Source organism: Plectropomus leopardus, chromosome 2 (genome assembly GCF_026936395.1).
Source record: "Plectropomus leopardus strain MGB_pleo_1.0 chromosome 2, ASM2693639v1, whole genome shotgun sequence".
In the NCBI taxonomy this organism is placed as follows: Eukaryota; Metazoa; Chordata; class Actinopteri; order Perciformes; family Serranidae; genus Plectropomus; species Plectropomus leopardus.
The window spans coordinates 10,494,087-10,518,564 of record NC_142177.1 but is presented as its reverse complement, the minus strand read 5'-3'; the positions used below and the strand labels follow the sequence as shown (position 1 = coordinate 10,518,564).

General features: G+C 38.3%; 2 protein-coding genes across 4 annotated transcripts; one reads left to right on the top strand and one right to left on the bottom strand.

The window, feature by feature from the left end:
• Positions 1 to 370: 370 nt before the first annotated feature.
• Positions 371 to 4,833, bottom strand: cdk2 (cyclin dependent kinase 2). Its single transcript, XM_042500344.2, has 7 exons — positions 4,317 to 4,833; positions 2,590 to 2,667; positions 2,359 to 2,479; positions 2,075 to 2,245; positions 1,845 to 1,946; positions 1,512 to 1,715; positions 371 to 1,347 (listed from the first exon to the last, which is right to left on the bottom strand). Exons 1-7 carry the CDS (start codon positions 4,430 to 4,432, stop codon positions 1,243 to 1,245), a joined length of 897 nt encoding a protein of 298 aa, XP_042356278.1. The 5' UTR covers positions 4,433 to 4,833; the 3' UTR covers positions 371 to 1,242.
• A 6,675-nt stretch (positions 4,834 to 11,508) lies between these two features.
• pmela (premelanosome protein a) lies at positions 11,509 to 19,261 on the top strand. Of its 3 annotated transcripts, none has more exons than XM_088084578.1 (12): positions 11,509 to 11,659; positions 12,715 to 12,810; positions 12,911 to 13,057; positions 13,488 to 13,622; positions 15,138 to 15,299; positions 15,411 to 15,695; positions 15,803 to 16,774; positions 16,858 to 17,010; positions 17,135 to 17,237; positions 17,532 to 17,737; positions 17,825 to 17,915; positions 18,647 to 19,261. In XM_088084578.1, the coding sequence occupies exons 1-12, from the start codon at positions 11,602 to 11,604 to the stop codon at positions 18,798 to 18,800; spliced, it is 2,562 nt and encodes an 853-aa protein (XP_087940704.1). In that variant the 5' UTR covers positions 11,509 to 11,601; the 3' UTR covers positions 18,801 to 19,261. The 3 variants fall into 3 exon arrangements, with proteins under 3 accessions (XP_087940704.1, XP_087940703.1, XP_087940700.1); XM_088084577.1 differs by having other exon boundaries at positions 16,855 to 17,010; XM_088084574.1 differs by having other exon boundaries at positions 16,846 to 17,010.
• Positions 19,262 to 24,478: the final 5,217 nt, after the last annotated feature.

Genomic DNA, 24,478 nt, shown 5'->3' with positions numbered 1-24,478 from the left:
TTTCTCACATTTCTTCAACACTAAACGTGGAATCCAAAAAAAAAAGAGAAAGGTTTTGATGAACTTAAGTCATAGGGGTCCATGTTTAACAAATGAAAAACTATATTACAACATCCGTTTACAAACTCTGACACAACGCGTGCAGTAAAATCAAATTCTCATTTATCCGGCTGTATGCTCAGTATTACCCAAACAGGCAGGCCTTTTTGATGGGGAACTGAAGTAAAAGTAAATTGATAAGCAATATCTTTAAAGCTGGACTACAATGACAAAAACAGTAATTTTAGCTATTGTGTGCCTTTGTTGTGTTAAGGTGTTAGTTCAGATTCTCCAAAGTCAAAACAATCCTCGCACAGAAAAACAATAACAATTGTATAAACAAGTTTTATTTTTTCAAACTGTAAATTATATCCATAAAAACGGTTCATTACGTTTGAATAAAATCTAGAGTAAGAAAGATGCGACAGCACATTAAATTCTGTAAAATCTGAATTACAACAGGGAACATTTCTATATCACAACTGTATGTACAAAGCTGAGAACTTCAGTTTTTTTGGTCAGCAAACCTCAACAACCACCAAACATTTTTGAGTGTTGAACAAGCAAAGGTGCCATTATGAAATCTCTCCAAGATATTTTAGTCCCAAATTTAGAATTTAACCGCAAGAAAATCAACTTAATAGAACACGACTGTACCCTCGTTTTATTTTAGCACCAACTGTTGAACGTCAGCTGACGATGTTTGTTGTGTCACTCACATCTTTCATTTCAGCTGCTGCTCAGTTTTACAAAGTATGACATTTATTATTTGCACTATCCCACAAACGTATTCAAACATTTTTAATTCTAACACCTTGACTATTTGAATTTGGACATCCTAAAGCCAAAATATTGTTTCAATGGTGGGTAACTGGGAGGAGTTTACTTGACCTGCATCCCAGTCAGGATCATCCCAATCACAAATAACATTAACACCAAAAATGGCAGCTGCACACAGATATGCAAATGAATGATACTGAAAATCACAATCAAACCTTCATAACTATTTTAACAAGCAAAACTCATGGGATGTCTATTGTTCTAGAAAGTTGGTTTTAGGTATTAACAAATATCCATTAAAGGATCCAACATATCCTGTAGTGTCCACTTTTTCTGTCCATTCCAGTGGTGGATATGAGGAGAAGTGAGGACGTCCTTATTGCTGAAAGACTGTTGGCATTAAAATGGACTGATGCTTTGCTTTCAGAGTCTCAGATGAGGAATTGGCATGGTGACGTCACGGAAGAATCGGTGTACAAGGGCGTTTTTGGCGGATAACCTTTTGTTTGGATCATAATTCAGCATTTCCTGCAAGGACAGAAAATGAGAAATAGTCAAACATTGTGTCTATAAAGCAGGGCCGCAAAAAAACAAACAAAAGAAATTATTTTCTGCCATTTATTTTTACGACCAACTTCCTCTGCAGAGGTAATTAATGCTAAATGAATCTGTGAATGAATAAATGTTCTCACTCCAAGCAGTTCTCTTCCATCCTCATCAAGAATTGGCACCACTTTGGATAACTCCTGACGGGCCCACTTGGGGAAAGATGGTTTGTAGTCGGGCATCGATGTGACTCCGGGCCAGACGGTCTCATCAGGTGTGCCCAAAGTGCGGAAGATTCTGAATAACTGGTCGATCTCTGAGTCGCCGGGGAATAAGGCCCTCTTGGTGAGCTGTGCAACAGTGGAGAGCGAGGGGAGTCCATTGGTTGGATGTTATGTTCGATTCGCCGTGCATCATGTGCAGGCTGCATTTACTCACAGTAAAGCGCATTGTTAATCATAAAACTGAGTGTTAACTACCATTTCAGCAAAGATGCAGCCCAGACTCCAAATGTCGACAGCTGTGGAGTAGTATTTACAGCCCAGGAGGATTTCTGGTGCTCTGTACCAAAGTGTTACCACCTGAAAAATATCATGAGAGCAAGTTTAAGTGTAGGAAAACATAATTTCTCAAGAAGAAATTAACCAACATAAATAGCCACAAAAATGTGCTTAAAGAGAAGAGAAATCCCATCTGTGCATGATGATACCTCATGCGTGTAAGTGCGGACGGGCACCCCGAAAGCTCTCGCCAGGCCAAAGTCAGCGAGTTTGATCTCCCCCTGGGCGTTGATGAGGAGGTTCTGGGGCTTCAGGTCTCGATGGAGAACCCTGTGAGAGTGGCAGAAGGCCAGGCCTTGCAGCAGCTGGAAAAGATAACTCTACAAAACACACACAAAAATAAGTAAGTCAACTCTTAAATCCAGGGTCCAATTACGTCTGATTTCTTTGAGAGATCCAGACAGATCTATTTTGCAGATTAACTGATGTTTACCTTAACCAGGGGCAGTGGGAGGCCAGCGACTGTGAAAGAGTCCATGAACTTTTTTAGATCCTGATGAAGGAACTCAAAAACAAGGTAGAGCTTGTTCTCGGTGTGGATGACATCCCGCAACCTGAAACATGTTAACAGGCAGGCTGGCTTAAAAACTAACAGAATCAAGTGACACAAGCAGGCAATCTTACAAACAGGATTTAGATAAAAGCTGTAATATGAGGCACTTACTTGACAATATTTGGATGACTGAGTTCTTTGAGAAGTGAAATCTCTCGGATGGCGGTGCTCGGTACCCCCTCTGTTTCCCTGAATGAAACACAAGGGAAATAAACTGGTTATGCAAATTCATTCACTGTGGGTATGTTATAGAAATGTTTTCATCTCAACTTGGTTAATGATTATAATGATATTTGGCTTGTTTCAATATGGTTTTCAATCTATTTTTCCTTCTATCTTTTGTGCATATTTAGAGAAAACATTTAAAACATTCACAATGAAAGCAACTTTTGAGAGACAAAATCACTTTCACATCATTTTGGGAGATGACCAGAACTGTACAATCAGCAGCCACTGTTATACTGGCATTGCTCGAAGTTCTGTAAATATACCGCACCATCACTGCCAACTAATGTGTCAGTGAGGATGAAAGATATTTCAAATAAATAAATTCATGAATGACTATAATAAGAATAACAGTAATAATAATAATATTCAACAATCATATTGTGATTATTTTGACAGACATTGATTTGTAGACCAGGCATCTCAATGCTTCTTTTATCAGGAGTACATTTTGACACATTTTACCTTCATCAAAAAGTTGCAGTCCTACATAATCAGCAAGCTAAAGATAAGCACAGCAGTTCCTTGGTACAGCATATCAGCAAATGGAGATTACAAAAATAAACAAGTTTTAAGTAGGCCTGTATGAAGTATTCTTTTTTTTAATAGCAAAATGCACTAAAGCAACAATCTGACCCACACTTAAATATGCATAATGTCTATCTAGTTAATCACACAATAATACGTTAGTGTGTATAAATATTAGGTTACGCACTAAGCAAAAAGTCATAAAGCGATTATTTTGGAAGATTAGTGGTAATGGTATTTATTGCATTTTATTTTCATTGAAAAAAAATGGTAATGATGTGATTTTTGCCAGATCTATACCAATAAGGTAAGTTTCCTTATTTCTGGAATAGGACTTGTAGAACGGGGCTTCTCTGTAGCACCAGAATGCTTCACTTAAAATGGTATGCTGTGATACATTTAACCTATATTTAAAAAAATTTAAAAAATTAAATAAAAATGATTATTTGTGCATTATTTGTGCAGCCTTAAAAATCTGACCAGATCTAGACAGTGAAAAAGTAATATTTCTTCCTTAAAAAAAAAGTATATATATATATATATATATATATATATATATATATATATATATATATATATATATATATATATATACACACATATATTTATGCAGAGATAGAGAGGGAAAGAGAGACTCCTAAAAGACCTAAAAGATGAATATCCCCTCAGATTTATCTTGGGTGTAGATTGAGTGCCACCGCAAAAACACCAACCGTGGCTTAATTTTAATTTTATTTACATTTTAATATGTATTATTATCATGTCATGTTTTTCGAAGTTTAATGACTGCAGTAAAATGTGTCAAATTCCAAATGTAAGTGCTTTCATGTGCAGAAACTTAAATGATCAGCGTCAAAATGCAATTAAGAGTTTACACTCACTGTAATATTTTAAGTTTAATGGTCAACCACTCCCTGCCAACCAGCTAACTGTCTGCTAAAATCGTCTGTCTGTCTCACGCTGATGACAGATGTGTAACACGCCGCATCAGTATCAGAGTACATGCAGCAGTTAGCTCCGGCAGCGTTAGCTTGGCCTCCCGCGGTGTCCAGATGATAACCAGCAACACTCAAAAGTGAACTTACGTGTCAAGCCGGATTTTCTTCAGAGCAACAGTTTCTCCGGTGACTTTGTTCTTGGCTTTGTAAACCACTCCATATGTGCCTTCTCCTATCTTTTCCACCTTCTGAAACGTATCCATTTTACTAATCAACACAACAGGACGTTTGTTGGTTGTTTAGCTAGTTAGCAGGACGCCTCTCTTTGTGTGAGAGCTAACTGCTCGGCGGCTACAGAGACAGGCGGTAACGGGCGGCGCGGAGACCGACATATAACTAACTGCTCCTCCGGGTTCAAACGGTCCGGATACACCACAGCCTGAGGGAAGCGGTCCAGCCGAAGAATAGCTATGTCAAACCAGAGCGAAACAGCTTCGCGCTGGTGTATCAGGTCATTTGTTGGCCTCGATAATGATAATATCAGTTGATATGTGGATTAGCGTGGCGGCCGCTCTTCTCTGCGAAAACACTGAACCAACACAGCAGCGTTTCCCGCGTTACACCGGGAGCGCTCGTTTTTGTGTTCAACACGCACCGACTGTTGTAACAGAGTGGGATTTCAGAGATTTGGGGATTGACTCCTCAAAAGCGTCTTCCTTTGGAATCGTCGCGAAGGACACTTGGACATAAGTAAATTAAGCTGTTTTTTTGGTTTCTGCCAGTTCTTTGCTTTAATTACAGTTGGTGCAACTAGAGAGGCTGGGGTGTGTCATATCGGGATAGAAACATACTTTCAACAAACGAACCTCGTAGGCCACATGGTGACACCATGATGACGTTTTTACGTAATCAACGTCTGAGACGGAAGTGGTAGTAACGGAAAAAAAGACCAAGCGCAAACTTTTTATGCCATACTGCAAGTAAGAAATTCACATTATAAGGGACAGACAAATAGAGTCATTTTTAGGCGAGGAGGTAGTGTCCCCTGTGCATCCATAGTGGTTTGATGTCACGGGAAGTCACCATATAATAGGCTACAGCTTTTGGGTAAGGGACTGGACTTTATTTAAGCCTACCAGATTTGTGGGATGGCTGGAGTCTGACTGGTTTTCATATATCACGACCTTCGTCAGAGCTACAACTATTTCCTTGAGCCTCCCCTAAGCCAAATAAAAAAAAAAAACAAAAACATAATTCCCTGCCAGTGTCCCTCTCTCTTTTGCCCCCCCCCAAAAAAATGCCTTTTTCAGGTTGACACAAGTACAACACAAGTAAAATAGGCTACAGTAAAATAGCAACATAGTATACAAATGACTTAAAGGGGATTGCTGGACTTCATACATTATTTGGTGACACATTTGGACACCTTTTATTGTCAAATTGTCTTCCAAAAAAGTATATAGACAGCGAATTGTTTATTTTTGTATACTTTTTACACAGAAATAATGTTGCCTGGTATGTTGGTTAACGCCAAATAATGTATTAAATGGCCCATGGTTTCAGTGTATTGAACAGGACAGAGTGAAGGAGAAAACAGTTGCTCCCTCTGGTGGCAGTGAGTGAAGCTGTGCTTATACTCAGGTTCAGGGGAATGCTCTCTGATTTACTATCTCTATCATGCTCCTCTGTATAAGAATAAAAAAAACCTCTAAATTATTCCTAAACAAAGCATTCACAGCCTTTTTTTACAGCTGATATTTTTAATGATGTTTGCTTAAAAGCACTGAAGGAAATGATAACATTCACGATGTCTCTCTGTTCCACCAGTTGTTACATGTTGCAGCAGCTGTTTGGCAATTTAAAATGATCCCTGTCAAAAAAAAAACGGTCTTTTCAACTTTAGTCTCACTTTATATATTTCCCTTGATCATGCGTGCCCCCCTTGAAATAGCTACAGGGCCGGATGAAGCTGAATAATAAAATGAATAATGGCCATTTAGAAACTCTAATTTTCTTGTGAATGCTTGCTCACTGTCACATTATCATGGTTTAGTAGCATAATAGCTTTCATTATTGTTATTGGTAACACCAGTATAAAGCTATATCCTGGCCAAAAGTTTTGATAAGTTGGAAAAAAAATGTAATTGAAAAATGAAAATAACTTAAAGTTTATTTTTGATCTTGAACTAAACACAACGGTGTATTTAAACTACAAATAAATGTAGTATGTATGTTTTTGGTTTTTTTTTAAACATAAATATGATTCCACGTCCTTCTAAGTTGATGCCATACATCCCACACCGGATCGAGGCCAAAACTCTAAAAGTAAAAAAAAAGACTATCTGAGAGTTAAAAAAAATGCTCACAGTGAAAAAGGGGACCTGAATCAAAAAAAGATTGAAAAAAGATTAAAAAAATAAAGTCTAATTTTAAAACCCCTAAATCTGCTGCTGAAAACAAATCGGGCTTCAAATATAAAAACAATATTAAAATACAAAATAAAAATAAATAAAACAAGTACAGTACTGAATCAAATTTATAATAAACCTTAAAAAAACTTTAACACTTATTTTTTGTTTGAATACATTGGTGTATTTTTCAAAGTATAAGATCAAAACTTAACTATAAGCTTCAGTTTTAAGTCTTTCCAATTATTATTATTATTATTTGATTATAAAAAGAAAAATTGGCCTAGATTTAGATCCATACAGGCGCGCATTATGACAAGTCAAAATGTGTGCTATAATGAAAAAGACCCAAAGTAATGTGAAATATAGCGCAGCAGTGGTCATGAGGCATTGGATGTCATCTGTTATTGCATGAAGAACAACCTTTGTTAGGAGCGCTCATTATAGCACTGCACATGATCAGAGCCCAGAGGCCTGACATATATCCACCCAGCAGATATGTGAGGTACAACCTATTTCTCATTTATTGGAGACTATAATATGTGAGTTAAAGGCATAAAATCCTGCTTTAGCTAGACGACCATACATATGTAGGTTTCTTTGTACATTTTGTCTAATTTTGTGTCATTTATTGATTCTGAAAATGACACCAATCACTATTCTTTCTGCCTGCTAGCACATGTCTGCAAGTGTTGGCTCTTCACAGATTTATAATTATCTGTTCGGACATTTCTAATCGGGCAGCAGATACCCTGTCAGAGGATTTATAACACCAGAAATATATCCTGACATCCAGTCATACCTGACTGAAAGTTTTGCTTTGTGCTTGCAGAAGTGCCCACTCTTTTGTCACGTTTTTGAGTGCTGGTGTTCGCAGCGATGAGGAAGTCAAATGACCATCAAAGAGATGGAATTAGGATCAAACACGAGGGCAGTTTGTTTAAGCCTTGTGAATGCTCTGAATGATTGCTAGTCTTTCTGTATTCATGAACTAATTTGCCCCTCTGGTCTGATCTTGTACTGGCATTTCACCAACCAGATGGCCTTACTGATCTGGCTTTTGGTCATGAATAAAACCAAATCCTCATTTTCTGTGAGTTAGCTTTTGAAAACAGAGAGCTTGTCAGTGTGTGTGACTGCAGGTGGCAGACGTGCCCAGCGTTTGCATCATTTCAAAGGTGTCCAAACTTATTACTTGTAACCCAGATGTTAAATTCTGTGACCTTCCATTTTTTTGACACTTTTAGTTAGCCCCACAATCTAATTATTGTGATTCATTTCTTATTTTATATGGAAAATCTTTTCTTTCTTGCTGTTAAGAAAAGTACAAAAAATTGCAATTTATGCAACCAGTCTGAGCAACACATTGTTAAAAACATCAAGAAATATTTCCTGGAAAACAAGTAAAATTCCTAGATTTTCACTTGTTTCCAATAACTTCTCCAGTCTGAACACAACTTCTCTTTTAATTCTAGAAATTCCTAGAACCTCAATGTTATTAAGATGCTGTACAATGGAGACTAATGAGCACAGAAGCTAACGGTCGACAGTTTGTGGTATGTTGGGTCAGGTGCTCTGTGGGAAGGATTTATTTCCTCCTGAACTCTGCTATTAGCACATGAGGGGTCACATGCAGTGCAGCCTGAGCAGACTCAGACATGAGACTCTGGGAAAACCTCCAATCACCATGATGATCACAGAGCTGATCATATAATATTATATTTGCTGTTTAATTAAATTACATCATTAAAGTTAGCCATAGATGCAGGAATAAAACAAGTTAAAAAATATGAAGAAAGAGATGAGTGATTGATAAAAGCTATTTTTCACACCTTTTATAACTTAATATTTTGCCCTCCAAGAAAAACTATAGTATTTTTCCTCAGAATCATTTTTATAATGGACTTTAAAAAAAAAAGAAAAAAAAAGGATATTAATTTATGGATTAATGGCTCATTCCAGACTTTTTTGGGTATCAGTTGCTTTCATTTTAAAAACATGTATGTATAAACCTGACTGTAGAAATCTATTGGTTTGTGGACTCACATTTCGAAGGCTTGAGTTTGGCATTCTGGCCTACACCATTTTGATTTTTTTTCTGGAGCCAGAAGCGACCACATGTCAGAGAGTTTGGTGCTATGGAAAAGATTGGTGGATCTGACTAAGAAGCTGAGGACCCTGTCAGTGAACAGCCTGTCACTCAAAGCAACCATCCCTAATTTCGTGTAAATTTACCCCTAAATAAAATGTCAGTGGGTGAAAAAAAAAAAAAAAAGAATCCCTTGTATAGTTGTCACGAATGTTGAAATGAGCTTTAGAGACCAAAACCTTTTTTTGTGCCATGCTGTAAGCATATTTATTTCTACAGTAAAGTTGGGTATGTTAACATCAGGGTCTATGGGTCTGTTTTGGAGCCAGCCTCAAGTGGCCATTAGAGGAACTGCAGTTTTTGGACTAAACCATGACACCACAACAAACTGTGTTTGGCTGTGGTGCAACACAATGGCATTCTTCTCATTTAGCCATTTGTTAACTTCCACCTTTTTAAGACACATAAAGCTTCAAAGTTCACACTGGAGTATTTACTGAAGTATTTCATGTCGTAGAACAAAATGTGAAAGTCTCGACAGCTTGTGTTAACCACAGGCCCTATTTAAGGCTTCTAACCAAAAACCCAATGACGACCCAAGACCATCAAACAGAGTGCTAAAATGCTAACTCATTTCCGGGTTTCATTCCTGGGGCACTCTATTGATGGATGGATACTGTTTTTACATTATGAATTTAAATGATACATTTCCACTTTCCAGCTTTATAGACCATAAACCAGGCAATCTGACTAACATGAATAATTAATCATGATGTATCTTGTTTCAGGATTTATCGATGCCATTTGCCTTGTGTCTGTTGAAAATGCTATATGTGAGATGCTTTATTAAGCTAATCGGGACTCATAATTGAGGTATAAAAGTAAAATAACAGTTATGGGAATTGATACAACACATTTCTATTCAGATATGTGACGGTTTATGAGTGGAAATTGATTTTTAGTTTTTTAAATCACTTCCAGAATCAATCAGCTCGTTCTTCTAAATGCATTATTGTCCTCGTCTGAATGAAACTTTGGATTATGTCTCATAAACTGAGCCGGGTGTGTCTGCGTTGCTGCAGGCACACACTCTTAGAGCTGCGGCAGCCTGAGGTGGACAGCAGGATACGATGGAATGGCTGAGGAAATAAAAGGATGCTATTGATTTGCCACCCACACACTCCTCTTGTGACGCCTGTGCACACATAGCTCTAAGGTCATACGTCAAAAACAGGCATGACTGGAGCTTTGCTCACAGCTCTCACCACTCTTTTCAACCTGAAGCAGGCATCACGTACAACATTTTCATTTACACTGTGCAGAAAGCACCCATTGATTTTCCAGTAATGCACTCAGAAAATATTGTCCCGCTTGAGGGATGTCTGATACCTTGTGTTCATTTGAATTATTAACATGCAGTATATCCATCCTTTTTGCATTTAATAACTGTACAAGTTCATTTCTTCAGAGTTTCCTTTTGGAGATAGTGAAGTTATGACATGTAAGGTCAGAATCAGAAAAAGTACCAGAGTATTAAGTATTGGTTACCATAAAATGGAAATTCTCCAGTAAAGTACAAGTACCTCAAAAATATAGGGCTTGAGTTCTTTGACTGGTTACTGAATGGGCCCAGCGGGCACAGACCCAGGGGCTTGTGTTAGCCCCCCCCTTGACCCTCAGCTGCAAAATGTCACTCAGATGAACATAAATCAGTGAGAAAGAGACTCAAAATGAGATGCAAAGGATCTACAAAGAGACACAAAATGACCACAAAGATAGACTAAATTACCAAAAAAGATACAAATATACCTCAAGAGACAAAAATCAAAACAAAAAAAACCCCATAAACATTTAACACAAAATGACAACAAAAACATGCAAAGGAACTACAAAGTGACATAAAACAAAAAAAAAGCAAAACAAGACACAAAATTACCTCAAAGAAGCATAAAACAACTTCAGAGTGATGCAAACTAGCCACAAAGAGACATGAAATGACTAAAAGATTCACAAAATGACCAAACATGACATGGATATAGCCCTAAGAAACACAAAATAACTTAAAAGACTCACAAATAACAACAAATACATGCGAAGGAACTGCAAAGCGACCCAAAACGACCCCCATAGTTACAATATACCTATAAGTAACACAAAATGACTTAAAAGAGACACAGAATGACTGCAAAGAAATGCAAAGACACTACTAAAAGAAACAAAACAACTACAAAGAGAAACAAAATGGCCAAAAAGGACAGAAACATATCCCCAAGACACACAAAATGACCTCAAAGAGACACAAACAAAGAACCAAAAACAAACACAAGGACACCCAAAATGAACATAAAGAGACACATAAATAAAACTACAAAAAGATGGGGACAACTACATAGAGATGCAAAACAACAACACCAACAACAACCAAAAGAGGCAAAGCCAGTACAAAGTCTCTGTGTCTTGCTGTAGAAAAGGTGGAGGGGCCTTTTGCATACCTGTGCCGCGCTCATGATCTCATAATCTACCCATGCTTGAGGTAATGTAATCAGTTACATTCCAACACTTTACGAATAAAAACACTCCGTATTCACAGAGTAAAACCTTTGCATGCTCATTTGAGACTAGACAGTTATATAAAAAAAAGATCATAATGTTAAAAAATATAAGTAAACACAACAGTTCTTATAAAACACAATGTTTTGTTATGGTTGTTAACCAAACAGTTTCCATATCTGTTCTGTAACAAAGGGGGCGGTGCTAGTTCGAAACTCCCAATGATGTCAGAGGTGAGAAGAAACTTTATGGTAATTCAGGTCGGCGGCCCTCTTAAAGAGAGTGAGAGGACTTTTCTGAAGTCTCTCTGGGAGTTGCGTTGGGGTTCAGGACTGCTGGGTGAGGATCGGGGCTCAGAGAGAGGACACACACGAACGAATACAGGATGAGGACTCTGGCACTGCTGCTGCTGGGTTTGGCTTTTACATGTGTCACTGCCACAAGTGAGTTTTTTTTTACATCAGAAAACAACCTGTTGAGATTTTGTTGAACATTTTTTCTCAGTGCAAAAATATTAAATATTTTTATCTCATTTGACACTTTTGCAAAATATCTAAAGCAAGAGAAACTGTATAGTGTTAAAGAGGAATTACCTTTGCTATTGGTACAATTGTTTTGTTTTGTTTAAGCGAATCAAAATTTGAAAGTTGAGTCTAAATTAGATGTTAATATAGAGTTTTTGCTTTGACAGCTTAGCAACAGCGAAATTGATATTAAGTAATGCTCTGCTTTCCCATCAATTACACACACGTCTGTAATGCTTTGTTTGGATTACAAATTGATTAATCTGTCATTTCATGCTTATTTCATGCTAACACACTCGGCACTTTGTTTAAGAGAGGGAAGATGAACAAACTTTTACACAGCAATTTGCATGCATGACATAATGCAATAATTCAGAATAATGTCATGTAATTCATATTCTTGTATTTAAATATTTGAAAATCGTTCATCATGTTATTGTGAAGATATTTCATGCAACATTTCACACACACACACACACACACACACACACACACACACACACACACACACACACACACACACACACACACACACATCACAAGCTAAGAAAAGAAAACCCAGGGAGCCAGTTGTCTGGGATCCCTCATTCCTCCCACTGGGATTACTGATGCTGCTGCTCAGCTGATAGTCACATGAAAGGGATTGAGGGGGATTGCAGGTCGTGTGACTCCCACTGCCAAGAACCCCGACACTCCTCACCCCTCCTCAACACCCAAAACATGGAGCCGCCCTCATTTGCATAAGCACCTATATCATGTTCAAATTCTGCTTGATTATCATAAATAACATGCTGTGCATTTTTTAAAAGACACACACATATAAAGACAGTATATCATATTAACTACAAAGAGGAAAACTGAACTATATTTTTACATCTCGTTGATTGTGTTTGATGTTGAGAATACTTTGGAAAATAAGACAAGGTTGCACGATGGAGCTTCTTTTCCTAAATAGTTTATGATATTTCTTTCAGAGCCCAGAAGTCAGTTCACGCGTTACCGCTCATGGAACTCACGGATGTATCCCGTGTGGAAAGATGGAGACCCAAGATTCAGGAACTGCTGGTTTGGTGAGGCCTTATTCCTCTATTTCTGTAAACAGAAATATGAAGAAATTATGTCTGCCAGTTTCTCCAGAGATGTTTAATTGTGTGTAATCTTTTTTCCCAGGTGGTGAAGTAACTTTTGATCTAAAAAGTGATGCACCAACTCTGACTGGAGCAAAAGCAACCTTCAATATTAATCTTAATTTCCCACCTAATCAGACAACACTCACTGATGGGCAGGTGGTCTGGGCGCAAAACTGCACCATCAACGGTAAGAAAACCTTTCCAGTAAGGCAACTGGCTTTGGCTGAGGGCAGGTCCTATAGGTTTCTATGCAACCTGTGGTGATGCTATTTTCGTTCATACTCATCAAACACATCAAACAGTCACAAGAAGCTATGAACGGAGAACTGATCATTTTATCACAAATGTTGACGCTTTTTTCTTTTATTCATTTAATTGTTTTTTTTCCATATCAAGTTACTGTTTATCTGGATTTTTTTAATTAAATAGCCTTATTATGAAAATGACTAATTATTCTGTTTATTACCAGTTAAACCACAAATTTATTTTAATCAATAAAGCAATGGGATTTTTAAGACAATTTATTCTGTTTTTATTTCAGCTCTGTTGCCTTAGTTTCACTTATCACATGTCTGTTTTTGCTATTGATGTATAATCTGTGTCTGTCCTCTTTTCAGGACAACAGTACCAGGCGGGTCAGGCTGTGTATCCTGACCAGGACACCCAGTCGACTGGAGTTTTCCCTGACGGGACACTGTTCAACAGGAGCCAGAACAGGAAACCCCGCTACGTGTTTGTGTGGAAGACATGGGGTAAAGATGTTTTAATTTTATAATATTTAGTCATTTAAAATTCTATGGTATTTCTTAGCTGTAGTTAATGCTGCAGTAGGACACCAAAATCGTCTAAATGTAGCAATGACAACATGACTGACATTAACATGTACAAAGAACAGATCATAAAGAGGCTGTTACGGCATTATTGTGTAGTGGATATGTTCAAACTTTCCATTTCAACAATGCTGTGGTAAACCTGAGGTTACATTTAGGCACAAAAAACAGTTTGTGTGGGAATTATCATATTTTATCTTTAAATGACCTGTTTGGTGGCACAGTCCCCTCTCAAATAAAGCAATGTCTCAGTTTAAAACAATTGCTTTTCGCTCCACTACCCAAGCAGAAGAAGCAGTGATATTTGAGTAAAAAAACAACCACTTTCTGTGCCTAAAACGCAGCTGGAAAAACAGTGATCGGTTGCAACAAAACACCCACATTTTGTGCCTTAAAAGCAGCTGGAATCGAAGCAATGGGTCGAAACAAAACACCCATGTTTGGTAATTAAAACGCCACTGAGGGTTGCAACAACACATGCATCTTCATTACCCAAAAAGCTGCTGGAAAGACAGAGATGGGTTGCAAAACATAACTGCTTTTGTTGTTTGTTGCTCTTGAATAGTGGTCTGCAGCATGGCAGGCATCTTGCTGTGGTGTCACACCATCCAGCATCCCGTTCACCCACAGATGACAAAGTTAGCTCATATACTAAGTCACTTTAGAAACGATAGGCTCAGATACGCGTGCAAATGTAAAGTATTCATGGTATGCAGGAATGTACAATGTCGACCTTTTCTTCAGGCGCTGGTCTGAAGAATACAAGGGAAGTTTCTCCTCCAGGCATTGAAGTTAAAGTGTAACAGTTACCCCAGGTTGTTTAACAAAAAAAGCCTTTTCATTAACAACTTTTTTATGCTAATCCCCAGCATTTTATTTTTGTCATAAAAAAAAAAACATCACATTTTTATATCTGTAAAGGAAATCCATGTTGGATGTAAATTCTACTCTTCACTCAAGGAAATGATTTTTTAAAACTTATTTGATATGGATTAAATAAGTGGCACTCATTAAAAAGTTTTATTTACTTTTTGCCTCTTTGCCTTTTACTTACTTGCCTGTTTTGGTAGTCTAACACTATTCATTCATTCAATAACAGAGCGCCAGCTAATAAGAAGCTAACGCGTCTTTTTTTTTTTTTTTAAATTAAACACATCCTCTTTAGTCTTTTTTATTTCAACCAAAAACGTGTTCTTCAGCAGGATTCAGAAATTAAAACGTTTGTCTCTTCATTCTGTTGTTGTTTGTCCTCTGCTGCAAACCAAAGAAAAGTCCTTTAAAAAAAATTTTCTTGATAAATTTTTTTTTTTAATTCAGCAGTATTACGGTAGCATCTCATGTACTATATGATATGATGAAAGTGTCTCCAAAATGTGTGAATTTCCTTTTTTTCCCCGTGAGACCTCTTTAAATAATCACAATGTTGCTCTTTTCAAGGGCGTTACTGGCAGGTGGCAGACGGACCATCCTCCTCTCTCAGTATCGGTACAGACAACATCCCCCTGGGCTCCTACAACATGGAGGTTGTCATCTATCATTGCCGTGGCCAAGACAAGTTCATCCCTCTCGGCTATGCCTCCACAGTCTTCACCATCACAGGTGGCCCGTCAGATCATTTTTAACCAATATTAAGGAATGTTATTCTACAACATTGTTATTTCTTTAACAAGCCTCATCACAACAGCCCTACATTTCTTACTGCATCATCAGACCAGGTTCCCTTCACCATATCGCTCGCCCAAGTCAATGATGTGAACCAGAATGACCAGAACTTCATCCAGAACCGAGCCATTGCTTTCAGTGTCAAGCTCCATGATCCCAGCCAGTATCTCAACAACGCTGACATCAGCTTCAGCTGGGACTTTGGTGACAGCACTGGTACTCTGATCTCCAGAGACCTCACTGTCACACACACATACCTCACAGCTGGGACCTTCAAACCTCAGGTGGTCCTGATGGCAAGCATCCCCAACGGCTGCGGAAATCCTACTGCTGGTGAGATTTTAAACTAACTGTTTCCTTTTTATCCTACAAAACATACATACTCTCCTGTAAGAAGTTTGGGATAAGTTTGGCTCAGTTATGTTAAACTTTTCTTTCAGTTGTTCCTATTGATGGCTCTGCTGCTCCAGCAGTGGTTGTGATGGCCTCAACCCCTGCTGCTGTTCCAGCAGCACCAGCTGAGGGAGGAGATGCAATTGCTCTGGATGTTCCTGCAGAAGGTGGAGAAGTAGTCATTGAGACAGATGCAGATGCTGCTGCTGCTGATACAGCTGTTGCAGACGCAGATACAGCTGCTGCAGATGTGGCTGCTGATGCCGATACAGCTGCTGCAGATGTTGCTGCTGATGCCGATACAGCTGCAGATGTTGCTGCTGATGCTGATACAGCTGCTGCAGATGCTGCTGATGCTGGTACAGCTGCTGAAGATGCTGCTGCTGCTGCCACGGATACAGCTGCTGAAGATGCTGCTGCTGCCGCTGATACAGCTGCTGAAGATGCTGCTGCTGCTGCTGCTGATACAGCTGCTGAAGATGCTGCTGCTGCTGATACAGCTGCTGCAGATGCTGCTGCTGAAGATGCTGCTGCTGCTGATACAGCTGCTGCTGATACAGCTGCTGCTGATACAGCTGCTGAAGATGCTGCTGCTGCTGATACAGCTGCTGCTGATACAGCTGCTGCTGATACAGCTGCTGCTGATACAGCTGCTGAAGATGCTGCTGCTGCAGATGCAGCTGCCGATGCAACTGCTGCCGATGAAACTGCATTGGTTACAGATGCAACTGAAGAAAATGCGCCTGTGATTGACGCTGCTGCCTCAATTGCACCTGTTGCAGAAGGAGAAGCTGCAGTTGAGGATGCTGGCGCTGTCACTGTTGCTCCTGCAGCAGAAGTACCTGTAGCAGAAGAAGCTGATGTGGCTGCTGATGCTGAAGCAGAAGCCCCTGCTGATAATGTTGCAGTCCCTGCTGCCACTGAGGCCACAGCTGTAGAAGAGGCAGCGCCAGCCGATAATACCGAGGCTGAAGCACAGGCAACTGAAAATGAAGTTGCAGCGACTGCAGCTGCTGCCGGTGAGTGTTTGCAAAGTAAAAAAGATTATTTTTGTAAAAGTATGAGCACAATTTTTTTCTTATTTTCCCAGAGCAACCAGCAGGGGAAGAAGAGGCAGTTGCAGCTGAAGGTGAAGTTCAAGCAGAGGATCCAGCACAGGTTGCCCTTGTTGTGGCTAAAAGACAAGCACCAGAGCTGACAGCTGACTGCATGGTCTACCGTTATGGCTCCCTCGCCACCTCTGTAGATGTTGTCCGTGAGTGAATACAGTTTTTGGAACTTTTTTTGTAATTTTGTAACTATGGCAGTTTTAACCTCAACAGTATAAACAGTATGATTTAATAACGTTTCCCTCTAATCTCGCCCTTTCAACTCTGCAGAGGGTATTGAAAGTGTAGAGATTGTAGAGGTATCCAATGTTGTGGCAATGGTGACTGAGTTGGATCAGAATGCTGTGGACCTCACCATTACCTGCCAGGGAAGGTGAGCAGTAACATTCATCCACTCAATACAGAGAGCACCCAGACAGGGTCAAGAGGTTCACTTACAGCGCTGAACTTACTTTTCAGCAACATTAAAAATGTATTGATTTTGACTAATGGTCCATGTGAGTATTCAATAATGATGTTCTTGTTGGCCTACAAAGACACTGTGGCATGTAATGTCTTATTATGTTATATATTTAGCACAAAAAACACGCTGATAAAACAAAACATATACATTTATTATTGTTCTCCTTGTAACTCTGCCTCTACATCTTTGCTATTCTTCCTTCAGTCTGCCAAATGAGGTCTGCACAGTCATTTCGGATGCTGACTGTATCACACCGGTGGAAACAGTCTGTAATGCAGCTACACCCTCTCCAGACTGTCAAATGATCCTTCGTCAGTTCTTTAATGACTCCGGAGTATTTTGCATCAATGTCTCCTTGACCAATGATGTCAGTCTTGCTGTGGCAAGTGCTAGAGTCAGTGTAACAGTAGGTGGGTGGAATAAAAATTAATTTGTAACCTCTAAATTACTCAGTTTGTAGATAATTCTCTCATTTGTATGATATGCTTTGATTTCAGCTTCTGGTGGCTCCCCAGCTGGAACTGCAGCTACAGTCCTGGGCGTTATGGTTCTCGCCTGTGTTGTCTGTTGCATTGGTTTGATGTACAGGTGAGTACCTAATTTAAAATTTAAAAAAGGTCTCTATACTCTTATCCTCAGTATCAAAAGTTCCATGTTTTGCCCCCAATTTAATGTGGAAAGTTCACTTGTCATAGCAGGAAAAACACAGGTGATAACATTAATGATGGCTTAGCTTAATGTAGGTGTGTGAGAAGCCATGTCAAAAAACCAGCATGCAAATTATCAAAAATGATCAGAAAAATTGAATCATCAATATGATATAATTCACATATTTGTAAGAGTAAGGGATCCAAGGATTGATCCCTGTGGAATGCCCAAACAGACAGCTTTCTGATGAGTATTTGTACAACAGTGATTTGAACTACCATCAGCATGCTAACATGCTTACAGTGACAATGTTAACATGCTGTTGCTTAACAGGCAAATTTTCTTAGTGTAGCTTGTTAGCATGCTAAAAATTACTAATGGGAACTGAACAAAAAGTAATATACTGTATTCCATTTGCAGATATTTCGTCATAAACAATAGTATTTGATAAAATTGAATTTTGTCCTAATGATTTTTTTTATTATTATTTTATAGTACTTAATCTTTGTTTACCATTTTATCATTTTATTTCTTTTTGACATAAAATTTGGCCTTTATTTCATGCCAAACAAATTCTTAAGTGTCACTGGGCAAAACCACATGTTAGGGGCCTAATTTGGTCATTAGTGAACTCTCCTCACCTGTCTCTCATGTTCCGTGTTTCCACACAGGCGGTTCAAGCAGTACCAGCCATTAAGAGAGGACCATGCTGACAGTCATGGAGGCAGCTCGGTGGTAACATCAATACCTTTGTTGTTGTGGAACTTGTTGAGCCGACAGTCACCAGGAGAGAGTCGTCCACTGCTTCAGGGGAGGATTGTATGAATATCATCATTAGCTAATGCACTCAACATCTTCAATATTTGTCAAAATATTGAGGTCATAAACATAATACTCTAACTTTTGTGATATTGCAACTGCCGGTCATGTATAAAACCAGAACAAATTAAGTGAACCAAGTTAAGTGAACCAGCCCCGTGTACAAAAATGTGTAGAAATAGAAAAGAGTCAAGTGTGGAATGAAGAGGTATAATGAGAATGTTAAAACATTTGTAGAGGAAAGTGATATTTATTTTGACTGAAGTATTTTATAATAATTGGCACCAATAGTTTTTAGCAGCCATAACTTACTCTTCTATCTGTGGCCTACTTATACTAAACCAATTGGAAAATTAATGTTAACACCTTTCAGTCCAGTTTCTTTACAATGTAATTAAAATCACTTACATCGCAGAGCATTATTATGTTTGCTACCCTTAAATGGATAAAGTCGAACTTTATCACCATCATGTGTCAATTTCCCTTTTATTTGCATGTCCTGAAAAGTTTAGGAGCACACTGCAGTTTCCCTCAGCCCTGCAGAGACTTTGTTTTTTAACTTATTGTTTTGGTTTTACTCTTACCTCTTCCATTTGTGTTTTCAGAACAAACTCAACAAAAAAGCTTTGATAAACCAGTTGATATAAAGAGACAGATAACTCCCACAGGAGTTGATGGAGAACAACACAGTCAAAAGGAAAATAAACACTGGACTTGCATTCTGAAATGCTAATGCTACAAATGGATGTAAATGTTGCTCCCTATCTGTTGGATATATAGGCAACTGTATGTAAAGCATTTGTTTTATTAACTTTGAAAGGTGATATATTAGTGCGCTGCCCACAAGTTGCCAAAAACAACAACAAATGCATAGGGTTACAATGCAAGATTTTTGGAAAAAAACTAAATCTAGTAATTCCTCTCAATCACTCGAAGTGTGTGGCGGTGTAATTATCTGCAGAGACTCTGCCCTCTGCCATACTTTCTTAAAATGCCTCCACACTGGTGATAGCAGCGGCCGGAGGAATTATGTTTTAGGGTTGTAAGAACTGATTAGAATTTGGTAATCAAAGGTCAAAGGTCACTGTGACCCCAAAAAAACACGTCTTCTGCCATAATTCAAGAATTGATACTCTATTCATGACAACATTTCACACTAATATCTAAACATTTTATATTCCATAGTTCAACTTCACTTTGACTTCATAATGTTCTGCAAAAACACTTTTCTGGCCATAATTCAACGTCATATCCCAGGAACATTTGGTCAGATACTGAATTGGTGACACTGAACTTGGGCACCCACCTCGAAACTGAATATATCAGCCTTCTGTACCGCCGGAAGGAATACGTGTGTGATGCATCAGTCTTACGGATGATGTGCCGAGGCATACAACAGTGAGGCAGTAATTCAGTTTTCTTCTTATTTCACATTTTTATGATCTGGACATTCCCAGGCACAGTGCATGTGACCAGATTCCAGACTGTAAGCAGCACGCATCCAAGAGAAAGCTACAGAGATCACAGACTGATCACAAAACAAATGTAAATATAGCGGATTCACTCCAACACCGAGCAGAGTGAATCTGGGGTTGCCTTTTACTTTTGCCCGCAATTCTGTTTACAAACAGTGATCAACAACTCCTGCATAAGGCCTTAAAGACCATTACTTCATTACTGCTAAACCATAAACACCCTCCAGTGCTAATTTACTAGAATGACCTCGTTAAAATAAAAAAAAAAAGCATCAATCAGTAACAATAGTAAAATGGGCTTTTAAAGATATCACATTTATGTTGGATTAGATAACAGGGAAAATAACATTTAGGCAAAACACCAACAAAACAAAAAAATTCTGCCCTATGCATAATATAACATAGGCCTGTAATATTCTAAACCTACAAAAGATGCCTTGTTTAGACTGCAGCAAACCACTTTATAAATCATGCACATGCATGTCATGACATTTCATGTGGTCTCAGCAGGCACTTAGATGGAGCAGTGATGCGCTCAGGAAGTGGTATGATTACAGGAACACTGCAGCTGAGTGTGCAAAAAAAAATCCTACCATCATGTCCCACTCTCTGCTCAATTAAAATGATTCATTAAGATGTTGCAGGGTACCTTCATGTATTGAGCTGACAAAGAGCTACTGGTCATATAACATGCACATCATATGACACACTGCAGTGCCGGGGAGAGGCTGACGTCAATGCAGCAAAACCTTTATTGGAAGAAAGCTATATGGCCCAGTCCGCACAGGGGAAACAAAGATGTGGAGTGAAAGGGAAGTAAAGAAAAGATGGTTGGTGATAGCGCGGTTTATATTTACAGATTAAAGTAAAGGAGGGAAGAGCAAGAAGGCTGTTGCATTACTTCTCGATGTATGTTTTTGCTCAAGTTAAAATTCAGTCCTTTGTATTATTACACTAGAGTGGGAAACATCTAAGTCTGTAGGCAGTGAAATATGAGTCAAAACAAAAGTATACCTTTCTGGACCAACTATTTGGGATAACATTAGGAGACTTGTATTGAATTGGCTTCACTATACTGCTCTATAATGTCCTTTCTTTCTCTCTTTCTTTACTTACATACATAAATATTCCAAATGAATATCCTTCCAACACGCTTGTGTAACACTGCAGTGCTCCATTACTGTAATTACACAAACATGGCCATTAATCAACCTCCACCGTGAACATGTTTCTTGGCCACATGTACACAGCGTTGTTCAGCCATCACCGGTGTGGACTGCAGTCAAGATAAAACCCCACAGTTCTGCTGGAAAGCAATCATTTTTCATGTGATGATCTCTATCTGGGACCTGACAGCCCTCCCGGATCTCACCAGGCCTGCAGCTTTTAATAGATCACAACATCCTCTCCACTTGTCCCAGTCCAACTGCCTGAACTGTGACCAAGCTTAAGGAATTGGCTTTTCTTCGCTAAATAACCAGACTTTAACCAGTTTTTAGTCCTCTTTGGAACCTGGAGATCAGTCAGTGAGTTGACGCCACCCAGACAGCTACACAGCTCTGATTAATTAATACGATTCTTTATTACTCACCACTCCCTTGCATCTGATCTTGAAAGGGATGCAGTTTCCTTCATCTGTCCTCTACACTGCAGAAAGCTACCACAGTCACGGGTGTAAGCAATAACTTTCACTGCAGCACAGAATCTGTACATACAGTATTAACCACTTCTTATCTGTGATTTTCTTCTGTGTTTTACATTGATTATAACATTTGTCTCATATATCAAGTTATTCTTTTATGCGGCTTAAACCCTGACTAAATTCAAAACATACTGATTTTACTATCTTAAGTGGTGTCAGTCAGATTTGATTTGAAGCAAAAATAAAAAAAAGAAAATAAGATAAAAATGAAAAAAAAAATCGTATTATATCTTATTATAACTTGCACTCCAAGACACCCCATACGATAAGTTTTTGTATTCTTTAATAAGAGCATTCATAACTATACCATAACCATAATTTAATTGCAGTGACAACCATCTTTCTTTAACCTTAAACATACAATACTTGACATGTAGATATAGTAAAAAGCAAATTTGACTTTTGACATAAAGACAGTGTCATTGAACATATCCAGAGTGTTTTGCAAAATTGTTCAATATCAATGTTTATGCCTATCAATACAGTTGAGATACTATCTGCTGTGGGATGTAACAAGACGCATTTACTTATGTACTATATGTACCAAAATTGAGGTACTGTACTTGAGTATTACTATTTTATGCACCTTTATATACCACTATCTCAGAAAGAAATTCTCAGAGGGTATTTTTTACTGCACTCCATTTATTTGAAAACTTTAGTTACTTTTCAGATTACATTTTCTCATCCTCTTGTTGTCCAGTGACAACCATGTATCTCCATGCAAACCATGTAAAAAGCCCTTTTGAAATTGTGGATCTCATTGGACAGCAACGCTACAAACACAAAATGATCTCAGATTATGATGTACTGCTGTTGATTAAACTACCAAGCAGCATATAAAGGAGTTAAACTGAGCAACCTTAAACATCTACAGCAGTATTAAGGCAGCAGTAACATTAATCCAACCAACATGTAATCGTAAAACACTGACAGGAAACATTTCGTTGCACAATGTACTATGTACAATGTACTTACTTTTCATACCTTAAGTACATTTTTTGCTAATAATACTTACTACTTTTACGTGGTACTTAATACTTAATTAATACTTTTACTCAAGTGAGCTTTCACCACTGGATGCTACAAATATCAGCCACTAAAATTGGTTTATTTTTTAAATAAATAAAAACTGCAAATTAGTGCTGCATGATATGAGGAAAATATGCAATATGTGATAAAGTTGTTGAATTCGTGATAATGATATTATTTGCAATAAATAAACAGATATTAAAGTGTACTCTGTTTCCTGCTTCTTTCTGTATATTATTGAAATACAAAATAATTGCTTGTTTAGTGAACAAATTAAAATGGATTATTTGCAATATGTTACCCTTTAATCAAACAAACTGAACACTGAACTCAATACAAACACTGAACTCAATACAAAAGGTGTCCAAAAAATCATGTTACATTTTACAGTTTTCTAATGATATTCTCTTTTAAATTTAGTGCAATATCACAGTCTCTCACAATGTTGTGTAAACGGACATCACAATGATGATATAGTGTGCAGCCCCACTTTAAATTTTACTGTAAGATCAGTTTTTCTTTGCAGCAGTGCTCTGTTGTCACTGCTGACTGCTGTTGAGAAAACGTTAGATTTCCTATCAGAGACCACACTCAAAACATCATCTATGAAGGTGAAGCCGAACCATCCTCAAATTAAATCATAACACAATATGTTTATTCCCTTTTGTCCCATATGATATAGGGATCTAAATGCCTCTTAAGGTTTGAAACATGACACACATACTGTGAGCTCAATATGTGGAACAGATATCCTGGCCTGACACTGTCGAGGAGGCATGATTGAATTTATGGCTCCTTGGGGAATTCTCCAAGAACCAGAAGGGTCAATCACTAATGGTAACATCTGGCTGATGGTTAGAATTACTCATGCAGTTCAGTTCAAAATCACTGAACTGTTTGATTTGCATGTGTGTGTGTGTGTTTGTGTGTGTGCAACATACATGCACTATATTAAAGTGTAGAAATGCAGACATGAGCTTGACACTGATAAGAAAACTGGAAAGTTTGGAGCAGGATCTGGGGAAAGAATAGAAAGATGTGTTCTGAGCAGAGAGCGTGAGACAGAGTGTGAGACGGAGGGGGGAGGGAGAGAGTAACTGACCATAAAGCAGGTTGATTAGATTACAGAGCTAAGACTAACATGGGCCATTTATTACACAGAAAGCCAGAGCTCTGCAGGAGCAGCCGTGCAGACCCAGAGGGAGGAAAATCAAGTGCAAAAGAGTGTGTTCGTGAATGGCAGACTGTTGAAGGGATAACTGTACTTTTCATACTATGTGCTCCAGATGCCCCATCAGAAAAGGAAACCCAAAGTTAAATTTGATCAGAAAAGTGCTGAGTACAGGTCAATGTAAAGGCTGCTGGTTGATGTGTAACTATATGCGTTTGACAGAGAAACAAATATGCATGACACAATATGGTATTTTTGGTTGTGCACTGTATTCAATACAAGAGAGTTTGTGATGGCCAGAATT